Consider the following 16763-nt stretch of genomic DNA (forward strand, 5'->3'; position numbering starts at 1 on the left):
TAGCATAATGTGTGTTATTGTTAGGTTTTTATTAGTTTTTTTTTTATAGAACTCCATTTTGCTGTGTTTACCGTACACTCCCCTGTGTTATCTGTTGAACCAGCCCTAGTTAATGATTGGTGAATGAATGCACAGCCAGGCCAGTGGATGTTATTTATTTCCTAACTGAAATATCCATCCATATTTGTGTTTTTTGGATCATTGCATTGGCAATGATGTGCTCAAAAAAGCAATCAACCATGAAGACTGATAGCCTATTGAAACCCTGAAGAATTATTTATCGCATCTGTTTACAATATACCTGTGCAATCCCCTTTCTCAATCAGACGTTTCACATATTTACTTTCCCACCCACACATTCAGTCTGTGGGAGAGGAAAATGAACATGTTGTAATGTGACCATTTTAGTAAGGAGTATCCTGTAACTTGGCCAGCTTTATCAATGCTAAACCTGACATCACACTGCCCACACACACACACACACACACACACACACACACACACACACACACACACACACACACACACAAACTTACAATACAGGTAAAACATGTTAGTAGCCTAATGTCCAGCTGGTCAAGCTGGTTGGTTATGGGTGTTAATCAGAGACTGAGACCCTGGACTGCAGAGGGCACAGTTGGAATTTCACGGCCATGGGTGAAGCTTTGCACATGGGAGTGAGTGTGACGGCACCAGACCAGACTATAGCACCCAAATATAGGTTACTTTTTATGTTTGTATATGTTGTATATCAAGAACATAAATTGGTTCAGAAATCATATAGCAGATGTCATGTTCAATGTTATTTCTTTATTTCTAAAACACAACACTAATCTAGATTAATCTAAACCCAATCTTTTTTTTTTTACCTCACCAGAGACTTAATGACATATATTTGGTATCAATTAGCCTACTAAATATGTGATGCAATAATAATACGTTCAGTTGAATGAGTTATTTTTTTTAATAATTCCCTACTTTTACAGTAGCCTATGGTGTCTTGTAGAGTTGTGTGTAACCAAAACATTAGGCTGTGCAAAATAATGTTATTTTATGTATTAGAAGATAATGTATAGAGTCAAACGCAACAATTCAAGCGAGGAGTGCAGAAACAGTGAAATCCAGATGGCCACTGGCCTGCAGTCAATTTGAACAGGTCATTGTGTAGGAGGCTTCGACAAGTTTTGCGCCATAAAGCTATGACATAACTAAAATTACCTCCTTGAGCAAGAAATTGACCTGCCTCTGCCTGCCCTGCCCCTAGCAACACTCCAGGAAAATGGTCAGAGTTGACAACTGCTCCCTGCAAACAACCGGAATTCCCATCACTGCACACAATTGAAAGCAACTATGCAGCGGACACATGCAACCCCTCCTCTCCACCGCTATCAGGAGCAGCCTATGAGCAATGCAACTGTGAGAGAGGCACCGCCTATGTGTGGCTGTAACACATTACTGTAGAGAAAAGTTTGTTCTCTTCACGGTATCAGGAGGGTCAAAGTCTAATCTAAAGAAGCCAGGGCATAAAATAGATCTGCTTCAACCGGACACGGTTTTTAGCCTATACTCCAAAGGAGAAAAACACCGTTTGTTTTTCAAGCCAATGGCCCCTGTTTCCAAGTACAGCGGTGTTCTATTGGCGCTGCTGTTCTTGATAACGGTAAGTGAGCTTATTATTATTGTTCTTTTTTCTTTTTCTTTTTTTCTTTTTCTTTCCGAAATTCACGAATGTATGCGTTCTTCACAGTGTACGGATAAATCTGGTGGTGTACAAGTTATTAATTAATTTATAACAACGAACATAGCAAAACCGTTATGCTAAATTAGCCCATCTAATAATAAATCATTATGGCTACTACAGGTGTGGTGGTGTGGTGGTGTTGGTGGTGGTGGTAGGCCAAGATTTGGCCAAACCTCTGCCGCTTACTTCCACGTAAATAATTACTAATTCTTCACTTAAATCTGCAATTCCCTTGTATTGTAATAAGAGGTCATTATTCATTTAGTCTAATTAAATAGCCTAGATATCTTTGGTATGCTACTATAAGTGTACGTCTTAGTAAAGTGTTGGGCCGATCTAGCTGCCAGAAGTGCCATGATGGAAGTTGGAACACCATTTTAATAAAGTGTCTCGTTTGGTGTTATGATGATAGTGGTAGAGCACTGTCTAACACCTCAGTCCAGAATCTCCCATAGGTGTTCAATTGGGTTGTCTGCCAAGGGCCAAGGCACTATGATCCACAATTCCACATCACTTTTATTTATGGCATTTATTTTATTTTCTAAATTGTATTCATGAAATAGTTTTAAATGGGCTATGTTAGAATTGTTTTTAATTAATGAGAAGTTGTAAACTTCACCAGTTTGTATAGTTTGTTGATTACTTTTGATGTAGTAATGTAATGTAGGCTAATGTAATTTTTTCCCTTTCTTTCTTTTGTTGTTGTTCTTCTTCTCCTTCTTCTTCTTCTTTGTTATTCTTATTCTTATTCTTATTCTTATTCTTATTCTTATTTCTAGGTATTAGAAAGGTCTTAAAAGTCCTTAAATTGTCACTTCACTGTCATCTGGGGACCGCCCCCAAAACCATGTGGGGTCACCCACAGGTTGAGAACCACTGCTCTAGGCTAGGGGACAAGTGGACTCAAAAAATGCCCCCCACAGCAAAACAGAGCCACCAGACCCCCTCACTGCAAGGGTCAAGCATTCACATTCCTGCATGTGCTGTATTCTTGGTGTGTACGCCACAGATGCACTGACTCGCCCACTAGTGGAGAATATGGTGATGGATGATGATGACTCATCTGACCAAATCACTTTTTCCCACATCTCTGTAGATGAGTGGTTGTCGTACCACTGAACTGTCAAATGTGCATTTGTCTTTGTAATGAGAGGTTTATGCTCTGCAACCCTTCTATGACATCCCTAACTAGTAGGCTAGTCATTGGACCGTTCTGGCTGACAGCCTGAACTTGTGTTTCCTCACATAATTGCATTAATGCACGAGCATCGCGGTCATTAAACGTGCACTTTTGACGACAATTTCGGAAGCTAATCCCTGATGTCTTTCCCGCATTGTCACTGTTGCTATTGGAACATTTGCGTACAGTAATTTGTGACTGAAGCTCGATCCTGCCATGCGTGCCCCAATAACAAACCCGCTTTCATTGTCACTTAGATCTTTTACTCTTGCCATCTTTTTTTTTTTTTTTTTAAAGATATTTTTTTGCGGCTTACGCCTTTTATTGGTTTTTTGAAGGGACAGACAGTAGGCTGACAGGAAACGGGAGAGAGATGGGGGAAGACATGCAGTAAAGGCCGTGTCGGGCTCGGGAGTCGAACCCGCGGCACACTGCGACTGGATTACCAGTCGGGTGCCCAGACGGTTACGCCACCGCCTGGGCTACTCTTGCCATCTTGATCCAAAATTGAGTTCAACTGGGCCTCCTCATGCAGCATTTGTATACATGCAACAGAGCATGATGGGATTTGAATTGCTTATTATAACAGCAATACACAAGTAGGGAAGTATCATCTGGGAAGCATCTGCATTTGTTATTTTCTCCACTAAAGTATTCACGTCCTTCATACACACTAATTTCCTTCTCTATGCCAATAAAAGTCAGTTATGATGATGAGAAGTCAAATTAGTTTGAAAGAGCTTAAAAAGATAGTTTGTCATAAAGCTGTAATTTTAATCACACATTGTTTTGTTCATCCTTTTCATCCCTCTATGTACCTCTACATCATTGAAGATCTTACATGTGGAGGTAGAAGGAGGTGGACAGGCCCTGAAGAGACAGAAGAGAGAATGGTACATCTATCCCAAGAAACTTCAAGAGAATGTTGATTACACTGGCTTGGCGTATATTGCAAAGGTATGCTCTCAAGGCTCAGTCTGTTCTTTCACTTCTTGAAAGGAAATCCCAACCAAGTAGACTTCCACATAGCTACACATTTTATCCTGAACATAATTACCATTTACATTTTCCTTTACCTATTTCAGGTCAAATATTATATCAAAGGAAAACTTCAAAACTCAAGTTTAGTTACTGAGAATAACAACCTAAAAAAGTATTTTTGATGGACTTTCTCTTTAACTCGTGAGTTATGTGCTTTGGGCATGATTTGTCTAGCTGATAAAGCTAGAGGCCAGCTGAGACATTAGTCACTATAATGACTACAGCATTGTTCAGTATTCCAGACATAGTCACCTCACCTGCACTTGCAGTTGCACCTGCACCTGGGCGTTGTGTTAGATTGGTTTATAGCTCTATTATCTAGTGGTGACTTTGTGTAGTAGGCAATGTAAATATCACAGTAGTGATTGATTAAGACAATATGCCCAGTGTGCAGTGCAGTTGCAGATCTTTCTCATCAGAGGATTGGTTAATTGTACAATAAGTGCAGACAGACATCGTGTCATACTGTAAGATTGGTAATCTAGAACTAGAATACATGCATAGAATATCAAGTGTTTAACCTACAAAGCATGAACATTTCATTTTTTCGTCTCGCTTTTTCACTCATACAGTGTGTCAAAATCATCCAACTCACATCTCCAAAAGTATAAATGAATAGATTTTGTATGCAGCTATTATTTATTGTTTGTTGGTGGTATGATTGGCTACATACTACTAAAAGTACAGAGAGTATGATTACCCTTACTTATACTTTGTGTTACAAAATTAGTGTGTGTGTGTGTGTGTGTGTGTGTGTGTGTGTGTGTGTGTGTGTGTGTGTGTGTGTGTGTGTGTGTGTGTGTGTGTGTGTGTGTGTGTGTGTGTGTGTGTGTGTGTGTGTGTGTGTGTGTGTGTCCATGTATTGCAGATTCGTTCTGATAAGGACTATAAGGGTAAGGTAACCTACTCACTAACAGGCCATGGCGTGGACAAGGACCCTGTGGGTTTATACGTCATCGACGCCAACGAAGGGCTGGTGAGAATCACCGGCATTCTGGACCGCGAGGCCATTCCCTATTACATAGTAAGATCTCCCTTAATCTCTCTAATGAATGAAGTGGACATTCATACAGGCATACGTTCAAGTTAAAATAAATGTTTAAGCTGCTGTCGTATTTCTCTTTGTAGTTAAAAGGCATCGCAAAATACAGCAATGGGAGCCGTGCCGAGAATGACCTTGAACTTAGGATCGATGTCGTGGACATGAATGACTGTGCACCTGTGTTCCAAATGGGCCAAGTTGGATCTGTCTATGAAGCCAGTGCAGCAGGTATGTTCGTTCACTAGCCTGTAACCTGACCATGCTTATCAGCAAATATGTAATCTTTTAATCATTCTCCAATTAAAGGTATATTCAGTGATTTGACTTAATTCAAATATCACTTATTTTTTCTGGATAATCCTCCCTATTATAGAGTGTGCTGACCATATAAGGAGTTCCTCCCTGTCCCCAGTGAGCCCCTGGGGTCAAAAAACCCTAGTTTCAGTTAAGGTTGGCGGGTGGCAAAACCTTCATCCAATCAGGATGAGTGGGGCCTTCCTCCAATCATGATTGAGTGGAGGCGGGCCTTGGTGCACATGCTGTTGGCCTGTTGCACTTCCCCCCACTGTAGAGCGTGCATGTGCACATTTTGTTACCGGGGCGGACTGGGTGGTTTTCCAAATCACCCAAATCACTGAATGCTCCTTTAAGTATACACACAGAATCCTCAGGGTTAATGTGAAGAAATACGTGTTAAATTGCTTTTTATTCTCTAATTAGAGTGTTTGTTCAGTAACAGGGGTCTTCCCATGTCCCTCCAGCTCTTGATTAAACAGAACATGCATTTCCAGTTTCGGGATACCAATTTTAGCCAATCAGGAGAGAGAACTCACACAAGACACGGGATAAACAAGCTAGTGAATTTGAAAGCGATGACACAAAATTGGAACTGGAACACTCAACACTATAAAATAGAAGCTGATAATTGGGCACTTTCTCCTGACTGATTGAATATTGGCCACCCACTGGAAAATGTATTTTCTAAAATTTAATTTGTGGGTTTTTTAGATGGGTTTTTTAGATGAAGCTGACAATGTTGCTATTATTCAAACTCTTTATTTGAATGCTTCCTTAAACAACAGTAAACAAAGTTATAAAAAAAAGTTATACAAAAAAAAAAGTTATATAAAAAAAAAAGGAAATGTATTTTCTGTTCATTAAAGAGATGGACAGATGCAGAGAGCCCTGCTACTGAACAAACACTCTATAGCAGGGGTTTTCCAATGTGTCCCACTGTTTCTCAACCAATGGTCCATGGACTACTGATAATGTCCTAATAATAATGACTCAACCAGACAATCCGGTGCGCTCCCTCTCTTTAGATTCTAACTCCCTTTTTCTGTTGAATTTCTTGACCTCCAACCTCTTGACTACACGGTCATCATAGGTCACCAGGTCATTCAGTTCACGGATTCTCAACTAGTGGAAATAAAAAAATAAAAATCAACAAATCCCACATTAAATTTAGGCATTTAGCAGACGCTCTTAATCCAGAGCGATTTACAGTAAGCAAGAACAAAAAACATGGCATACATCAAATACATAAAAATAGTCATCATGAATCATACGTAAGCTAAGAACTTAACAGTGGAATATCTATATAATTATGTGTCTACACTATAGAGTGCTATGTCTACATAAAATGCTATCTAAGTTACATAAGTTGAGCCTATGCATACGCCTGTATGGTCATCGAGGCTAGGGCAAGTGCTAGCAATGATTACAATCACGTTCACAACATAGTAATAAAAATGTCATCTACTCCTTTAACATCTACGCCTACTTGCCGTTACAATGATCTAATGTTGTAATTTCTAGGCACTGTCATCATGAGAGTGAGTGCTACGGATGCAGATGAAGGGGCCAATGCTCAGATCTACTACAGCCTTGTAGAGTCAAGTTCCACGTCTGGGATGTTCTCCATCAACCACCAGACAGGAGAAGTCATGGTTCAACAGAACACTCTGGATAGGGAGGTAAGGAGGTGCACACAAACACATTGGTGCTGCAGGTTGACATTTACTGTACCAATACATTATTGATATGCGTATATAGTAGCCTTGTGAGCAAATAACACACCTGACATTCTCCTCTGTTGTGTAACAGTAGCACAATCACTTTGAATCCTGCTTATATAACACAATAGTTTAGATAGGATCGCCAAACATGATCACTAGTGGTTACACTGCATAGACCATTTTTATTTATTCATTGGAGTTAATTAGAAACAGGATGTTTACTATGGAGGGCTAAAACTGCCATATCTAAAAATAAATAAATAATTGAATAAATAAATAAATGCAAAAATAAATAAATAAATATGCAAGGAAATATATAAATCAATAAATAAATGTATTTAAGTGACTATTTATTTATTTATTTTATTTATCTACACATGTAAATGTACATTTAAATGTACATTTAAATAAGTATCCCATTCCCAGATATATAGAAAATATGACAAATATGTCATAATACATGTAATATACGTGATGGATATCATATTCAATATTTGTTTGGCAACTAGCACAAGAGGGATGGAATATTAGCCTCAAACGACAATGTGCAACAATAAACAGCTATAATTGGGAGTGCGGTACTAAACGTCCAATTTAAGTAAAAATGTTTTTAGGGTGGAAGTAATAGTTTGAACCTTTTTTTTGTCAAGCTGCTGATCGTCTGATCTTCTCACATTATCTAGACGAGAGGCTCATATACGTTGACTGTAAGAGGCGGAGACATGAACGGAGCCGCAGGAGGAAACTCAGCGACGGCAGACGTTGTGATCACACTCCTAGATATAAATGATAACATCCCAACCCTGGAAAGGGAAACGGTAAGCACACCATTTACAAAAGCATCTTCTATGCTTTTGCTTTTTGAAGATTGATAGATATACATTAAAGCCGAAATCCATTCATGATGTCTCTCATGCGCACACGTCTCCAGCATGAGAGAGACACGTTTCTTGGCTGGGGGAGATATTGGGCCTCATTCAATAACCATTTTTCAGAGAAATGTCTTCTTAGGACCCGCTTAAGCAGTTTTCACAAAGATTCTGACATTCACCAATGTTTTCTTGGCTGTGATTTGAACAGAATAATATACGCACACTCAAGAACACATTTGAGTGTGCTGTTGGGTGTTTGCGCAAAAATAATTGTTTATTTTGTTTTCTTCAATTCTACAATTGTATATTATCGGATTTAAAATGACAATGTGTGCTTATGATCTTCAGGCAGTAATAGTGGTCAACCAGTAGGTGTCTACCCAACACCAGGGTCTACATTTCACAGTGGAACAGTATAGGCAGACCACCAACCACTGCCGGATGTGCTAGTTACAATAAACATAACATTTACAGTTGGTTAATTCAAATACATTTGGGAGTGCAGCTTCAAATCTAGCATCTGTCTAAAAAACAACTTGCGATAGCATCTACTGTATGTACAAGCAATCAGTATACTGTATGGCGATCTAAATCAGCGGTTCCCAAACTTTTCAGCTCGAAACCCAAAATATACATTTGGTGTCTCGTCACGACTCAAACGTACAAAAATATAGTAGTGAAAATACTCGAAACCTAAAAATATATTGGCTACAGTATACTGATTGCTGTAAAAAAAATCTTTATATTTTGCAGTATGAAGGCCATGTTCAGGAGAACACCATCAATGTAGAGGTGATGAGGATCAAAGCCATTGACCTGGATATGGAGTTTAGCGCTAGCTGGCATGCTGTCTTCTCCATCGTGTCGGGGAATGAGGCTGGCTATTTCAGCATCACCACTGATCAGACCACCAATGAGGGCATTATCATGATTAACCAGGTATGGGGACAGCGTTATTATTATGTACACATGAAAATCCTGTGTTAATTCACATTTTAACTTATTCAATTTAATTAAATTAGCATGAAGGGCGATTTGGTAGTTTGTTTTCCGCTACAGATTAAAATCTACACATGGGTAAACTCATGGGTAAACATGAGTAGGGTAAACCTGACCTCATAATACACCATTCATGTAAACAACTGGGATGGGCGTGTTAGATTTAGTTGTGCCAATGTGCAAGTATTGACAATACAAAAATCTAACACAGTCATCATTTTTATTAGCTGCACCTGCATTGCTTACGTATATCATCACAGTGTACTATAATGTCAAGTCAATCAGAAACATCTGTGTTTCTTTTTCCAAGAAAAAAAAGAAAGGGAAGAAGGGAGGAGGAGGGGGGGGGTTAGGAGATCAAGGCAAGAAAGACATTTTAGAAGCTCGTTCCACATTTAACCTACAGGAAAACAAGAAACTAAATCGGCCTAGGGTCTTAGGCCCCTTTAACACGATTGAAATGTGTTTTTCTCATTTGAATCTGAAGGCTCTGGACTACGAGGAACTCAAAGTGCTCAACCTGGCAGTGTCCGTCTCCAATAAGGCAGAGTACAACTTTGGCTCTAGTAGCATTAGACCTCCCAGCCTGGTTCCCAAAACCACGTTGATCAAGATCAACGTGGTGAACCAGGTGGAGCCACCCCGCTTCCACCCAGCTGTCAAGGTGGTGACCATCTCAGAGGACATAAGCAAGATCAACCTTCACCAGATCATCACTAACTACGCTGCTATCGACAGTGACACTCTGAAAATTGCCACCAATGTCAGGTAAGCATCTATCATAGGCCCACATGCGTTTTGTACGTGTCTCAATTGAATGTTTTTATTATTTTATCCTTATTTACATTTTCCTGGTCACAGGTACGCAAAAATAAAGGACATCAATAACTGGTTGATTATTGACGAAAAGACAGCAGATATCAAGCTGGCCAAATTGCCTGATCGAGAGTCCAAGTACTTGATCAATGGAACATATTACGCCGAAATAATTTGTATTACCAGTGGTAAGTAGGAAGTACTGTATGTATGCCAGGTATATCAGTAGTATGGACAGCATACAATTAAAGAATCCTTATTTCATCATCACTGTTTTTTTTTCTTCATCTTTTCTTCAGATTTGCCCACTAAAACGGCCACAGGGACCATTGCCATTCAGGTGGAAGATGCCAATGACGACTGTCCAACACTGACCAGTACCAGTCAGACGGTGTGTTACGGTGACAGTGTGGTCTATGTCACAGCCATAGACCACGATGAATTCCCAAATTCAGCACCATTTGAGTTCAGGGTGATTCAGGGGAACCGCAACGGGAAATGGACAGTGGATCATATCAACGGTGAGGCCTTGTTGTGACTGAGGTTTTAATTTAGCATTTCCTTTAGCTCTGAACCTGTCCTTTAATAGAAAGTCTTCATCCAAGAAATTCAATAATCCACAATAGAAAAGTTCACTTCATCCAGTGGTAGTGCTATCCAATAAGATCCAATAGACTAGCAAGATTCGGGAAATAATCAATAATGTGATTGGGTGAGGCCGTCAGTGTGGTAGGGAGCACTCTGCTGTGTTCATTGTAGGGGGGTGGTTTTTTCTATTCTCTGTCTCTGCCTATCGGGTCGCAACTCGAACGGGGCTGAGTCGGTCGGCTACAGCGAACTTCGCAACGTTCGACACGGAAACTCGCTCGCTTTAGCTCGCTCGGTGCCGGTGGTGTCTCTTGTGGCTCAAGTTCGCTTGAGATGGCGCCCCTCCATCGCGGCCTAAAATTATAGGCCGAAAGTCGCTCCCTTCGTGGTGCAGAAAACTGTATTGCACCCTGGACTGACAGAGCCACACTCCCCAGGTGCCACAAACATTGTGAGTGCCAATCACTCAATCAGTGTAGCCTGATAGGTGAGTCTTGGGCGTGGTTTCTCAATCATTGAGCAATAACCTGCACCACAGCCATATATCATGACTCAATGGCTTCTTAAAGCACATAGACCAGCAGATTAATAGAAAATAAGAAAGCACATCGTAATTGAAACAAAAATACATAGAAACAATGTGACTCTGGGCACACACAGAGGTAACACCTATCACTGATTCAGTGCATTACTCACATCTCTTTCCCAATCCCAAGAGACCTCGGCCATTCTTCGAAACCAAGCCAGCCTGTGGCCAGGCCAGTACAAGATCGCCATGGAGATCACAGACCAGCAGGGCAAGTCATGTGGTGATGTCCAGGTGATGGACGTGGTGGTGTGCACATGTGAGGAAACGGAGAGCACCACCACAAAGACCTGTGTGCCCAAGCCAAAGGGTGCCACCTTTGGAACTTCTGGCGTCCTCCTCCTGCTCCTCGGTCTACTGCTGCTGCTGTGTGAGTAGTGTCTTGATTTTTACCGATACATAATCGCTTAATCGCAATTATTTGAAATATTCGCAATTATTTGAAATTTGGAAGATTTTCCAAAAATAGCAGAAATAGCAGATCTACAAGCTTACAACACAATAATCCCCATTATGTGTAACAAACACATATTTGAAATACCGTAATTGTCAGCTAAATATTTCATATTAAATTATGAAATGTGTCAGTAATTTCTTTGTATATTTAAATTATTTGTCATATCTGCCCTGTGCAATTTTTGATTACGAAGCCTAAAAGGCAAAAACACAATTCAATTGTTAATCGCAATTATTTTGTGTGACAATGTGTAATCGTAACAGCCCTAGATAGGGGTTATGCTTCACTGCAGCCTTGATAAGAATCACCACCCCTCCCTTGATGCCTAACCAGACCTGTTAAATAGTGATTTGACAGGATCAACAGGGAGGGTGGGTCACAGATCGGGTTCATACAGTATGAGGCAGGAGGCAGGAGGTTCTCAAACATTTAACCTTGGCACAACATTTGTTATTTTGCCCGGCCGTGACTTTCAGTAAGTCCACTCACTAGCTTATACACCAACAGACGCTTCATTCGTCATCATAGTTGCATGGGGCTGTGAAATAGCGTGAATTAATTGTGTGTGTGTGTGTGTGTGTGTGTGTGTGTGTGTGTGTGTGTGTGTGTGTGTGTGTGTGTGTGTGTGTGTGTGTGTGTGTGTGTGTGTGTGTGTGTGTGTGTGTGTGTGTGTGTGTGTGTGTGTGTGTGTGTGTGTGTGTGTGTGTGTGTGTGTGTGCGCGCGTGTGTGTGTTTCAGTGGTGCCACTCCTGCTGTTATTCTGCCTCTGTGGAGGTGCGGCAGCCATGGGGAACTTCAAGGCCATTCCCTTCGACACGAAAGAACAGCTAATCTCCTATTATACTGAGGGGCAAGGGGAAGACAGGGTAACTATAACTGCAGTTGTTTTGCTTTCCACCCAGTCTGAACAAATCACATCTTCAGGACAGGCTCCACCGACCTCACCCCCTAAGCATTCCTTATTGCCTTGTATCAGCAGATGTTCCCTATTTAGATAGATGCTAGTTATGCTATCCAGATGTACTGTACGTTGGCTACATTTTCACATTATGCTGCAGTATGTACTGTATGTACAGTGTGTTATATAGTGACACATTTTTAGGGGTAGCGAGTAAAACATTTTTAAAACATTTTCTACAATTTCAAAATATAATTATATATACAACATCTAAAAGTGCCAACAACAAAAGATTTTGCCTCCATGAATTAAAAATACTTTTTATAAATAGTAAAAGCAGATCTAGAAGCTCGTAAACCGGCTATTTTCAATACTATATTTTTGTATGTTTGAGTCGTGACAAGACACCAAATGTATATTTTGGGTTTTGAGCTGAGGCGTTATAGATTGGCTGATTGAATCTGCTAAAACCTAAATGAATTGATTAGTATAGAGTCATTGTAACAAAAGGGGTACCCCAGTGGATCACAGAGAAACGCCTTATTAACACGTATTTGCGCGGCTCGGGTCTCACTCTGAAAATCGCACATCTACAAGCTCACAATGAAGAGCAGCGCAACACCTGGTGAGCTTATAGATCTTCTATTCTCGGTGCGAGACACGACACGTATACAATTTCAGCTTTTTAACACTTAATGCCTTTTCACATTGATGATTGCTTTCTCCCTTCTCACACAGGAGGTTCCTCTCCTTCAGATTCCAACAGAAGTGGACCATGGGAGAATCACGGCCACAGATGTGAATTCATATGGAGGAGGGGGTGGGCGTGGGCTCCATGGAGGAGGAGCAGGAGGAGGTTCAGTGGCAGGTGGAGGAGGAATGGCTGCATGCGGCGGAGGTTTGACGTCTTCCTCCATGTTGACAACGGAGAACATGCAGAATTATCAGTATTACCATAAACACGGCGAGCATGGGGAGGTGGACCACCTGGGTGGGGGTCTCATCACAGGCCACGAGTATCTCTCCAGGTATGGAGCAGGAGCGTACGATGGTATGGCCCTGTCGGAAGACTTCCTGCAGGACTACTACGCAAGTGTGAGTCATGGTGGATGTTTGAATTTTGTTCATAAAATCTCAGGGACTGTTCTTTAATCTGCACGTTAATCTGCACTTTTAAAGTGCACTGAAATGAATAAAAAGACAGCAAGCAATATTGTAACTTTGTCAAAAATAAAGGTGGTCTAAACATGCTTCAGTGTTTATGAAGTTTACACTCATAGTCCCCGTTGCTATATTTTTGCAGAAAGCCGACCATGCCGCACAACATGCCCACGAGAAGGATGCTCTTCGGATCTACGACTATGAGGGCCAGGAGTCTTTGGCAGGCTCGGTGGGATGCTGCAGTCTTTTGGAGAATGATAACAGCCTTGACTTCCTCGATGACCTGGGACCCAAGTTCAAAACCTTAGCTGATATCTGCCAGGGGACCACCTTGGAGACTGAGTCTGTGGAGGTGTCTGTCCGTCCAGCCAGACCAGTCTCACCTCCCAGACCCTCCACTTCCACTCATAGTCATACACACACCCACTCCCACACAGAAACCAGCCGAGACAGAGAGCACGTCAGTGTCGGCAGCCTCAACACCTCCAACGTGGCTACAGGAGCGTCCGCCATCGTCCAGGATAGGCTGGTCAGTGAGAGAGCCCAGGGATCAGTCACTATGCCCAGAGTCCATGTCCAAGACAACATCTTGATTCCTAGCCAGACGCTGCTCATCCAGCAGCCCACAATGTACTACGCTGCCACCCCCATGTACGTGGTTGAGAACCAACCCCAGATGGTGCTTGTAGCAGGGGGAGACCAGTCTCTAATGGGCCTAGGTCACGCTCATGGTTCCCAGGGAATGGTGCTTGTAGCAGGGGGAGACCAGTCTCTAATGGGCCTAGGTCACGGCCATGGTTCCCAGGGAATGGTACTTGTAGGGACTCTAGGGAGGCAGATGGGTGTAGCAGGAGGTGCTGCTGGGCACGTCGTTACAGGGGTCAGCCAAACCATCCGGGGGGAGATGGGCAGCTCGCAGGGGGGCGGCCAGACGTTGATCACGACTACAGGTCATCATGCTGGAACAGCACCAGGATTCTCTCAAGGATCAAACATCTCCCGATCCAGGCAGGTGCGTGTGGTTGAGACGAGCGGGTCAGCATCTTCAGGCGTAGGAGGGGGCAGTGCAGGCTTAGCCCAGGTGACGACGCTTCAGACAGGGTCGGGCTCTTCGGGGGAGGGCTTAGAGTTCAGAGGTCATGGCGTGGATGGCTTCTCTCAAGGATCGAACATCTCCCGATCCGGGCAAGTGCGCATGGTTGAGACGAGCAGGTCAGCATCTTCAGGCGTAGTAGGGGGAAGTGCAGGCTTAGCCCAGGTGACGCTTCAGGCAGGGTCGGGCTCTGCAGAGCAGGGCTTAGAGGTCAGAGGTCATGGCGTGGAGGTGAAAGGTCAGAGTGTGTCACTGAGGTCCACGGGGTCAGCCGAGGCCTCTGCGCTGGAACCCACAGCCTTGCAGCAAGGCAGTCACAGAGTTGTCGTGCAGAGTAGTAAGAAGATCTCGGTCACTGAGAGTAATATTGAAACCAGTACAAGAGCATAGGACAGTCCAACGGTTTACATTTGTACCCATGGGAATATATTCAATTCTTGGTGAAATTATAATACTGTAGATGTGTTGTATAGCATATGCACAATGGAAGGACTATAAATAAAATGCATAGTAAAGTGTTTTCTGCTTGACAACATGAAATGTGTGCTGAAAAGACAATATGCCCCCCTTCCCTGTAACACTACTGTGTATACGCTTTTAATTGGCCCTTTAAGTTCTCCAAACAGATCCCAGTCCAGAATGTTTTATTATTCACACAGATTTTCGAAGCTGCTAAACATACACACAATTTTATAAATCCAAAACGAAAAGGAGGTACTGGAGTCACTATGTTTGAACAGAGGGTGCCGTATTGGGGTCTTAAACACTGAATATTGTTAATATTCAGCATTTTGGAGATGCTCATGTTGCAGTTTGATTGCTGCGGTGGATTACATTTGAACCTTGCCATGAATTGCACTGTTGATCTATAGATTGTCTGGCAGGAAAATGGGTCTTTATAGTATGTCCAGTATATTGATATTTATATGGGGTTTCTTATTTGTGTTGTTGAAAAGAAATCCATTTGTCCACTCCAAAAGGTGCACAAAGTTGGTAGTACCAAAGATGTACACATTTTAAATGTGTCTTTTATCCTTTTTTATGTACATATGTTTTTCCATGATTAGAAAATAATGCTTAAAAATGTTTTGTTTAAAAGGTTATAGAGACTATTTTTGAAGAACTGATAATTTTAGTAGAGAAGTCATTGCTGTTTGTTTTGCTACTGACATTTTATGCACAACTGTCAAGTATTTTTGTCTTGTATTGTGTATGTTGCATGAGTAGCTGTAGTCAGATTATGACATAATGCATGTCATTTAGAATTTCTTTAATTGACAATTAACTTTTGCACAATATATTTTAATAAAGCTGGAAGGTTATAAATCACCTTGGTTTGATTTGTTTTCATTCACACTGCTGTAACGTATACATTAGAGATCACAGGTCTTCAACAGGGGGTCCATAATTTGGCAACAAAGATTTGCCTGCCAGGAAATTACCCAAGTAAAAGTGAATAAACAACTTCTGTATATGAAAGCACACAATCTCTTTTAACAATTAAAATCCAAATATGTTGTGCGTCAAGATTGATCTGGTGGAAAAGATGATAAACCCAGACAAGAGTTGACAAAAGAGCACAGGAAAAGACGTGCTGTGGAAAGAGTGAAATAGCAATAACAACTGGAAGCACATTGTGAGCCACTCAATAGGGAAAGGTGGAAAGACAATAGACAAGCATAGATCAGACCTGTTTGTTTCAATTGGCTGAAATTCAGTTTCACCACACTAGCAATATTTTCTTAATGACATATGTGAATTACTGTTTCAATAAAAATGCTTCATTATCTAACATTTTCCTGATCAATTGACTATTTTTTGCTCTCTAAAATTATACAGAAATTATTAACACATTTATGCTTCCTGCATTCCTTTCTAGTTCCAGTATTCATCCTGTCATTGTTTGATAACATCTGTGTCAAGGTGGCCCCAAGCCTTCGTTTAGTCTAGTCAATGTAAACACTATGATTCTGTTCATAGTGTCGTATCCAGCATTTTTGAAGAATGACCAAAAATGTGTTCATTTCTGTACCTCTTATGTTTGCTGGGAATGGGCGTTATTGACCTAAAGTTCAGTGGCTTCGGAAACAGTGGGAGCCTCAGCTTCCTGTATTCTGAAGCTTGTGTGTGCGAGTCAATGAGGGAGTGAAACATGAGTCATACTTTACTGTCAGTACGTGTTCCATCACTGTAGTGACATCATTGCAGGTGTGAAGGGCAGGATGACTTTCTTTTCCTCTGGTGTTTAAGTGAGTGACAGATCCTAGTTAA

The 16763-nt window shown here is 41.5% G+C and overlaps 1 protein-coding gene across 1 annotated transcript; it reads left to right on the plus strand.

The window, feature by feature from the left end:
- Window positions 1–1848: 1848 nt before the first annotated feature.
- Window positions 1849–15821, plus strand: LOC306943809 (desmoglein-2-like protein; the record flags this gene model as incomplete). The annotated part of the gene is made up of 13 exons (XM_079530334.1): window positions 1849–1861; window positions 4880–4986; window positions 5091–5232; window positions 6823–6980; window positions 7706–7840; window positions 8648–8833; window positions 9381–9661; window positions 9755–9897; window positions 10009–10230; window positions 11014–11253; window positions 12079–12206; window positions 12977–13333; window positions 13542–15821. The coding sequence occupies 13 exons, from the start codon at window positions 1849–1851 to the stop codon at window positions 14880–14882; spliced, it is 3453 nt and encodes a 1150-aa protein (XP_079386460.1). The 3' UTR covers window positions 14883–15821.
- Between the last annotated feature and the right edge of the window lie 942 nt (window positions 15822–16763).

The sequence above is a fragment of the Electrona antarctica genome (assembly GCF_951216825.1).
Source record: "Electrona antarctica genome assembly, chromosome: 19".
Classification (NCBI taxonomy): domain Eukaryota; kingdom Metazoa; phylum Chordata; class Actinopteri; order Myctophiformes; family Myctophidae; genus Electrona; species Electrona antarctica.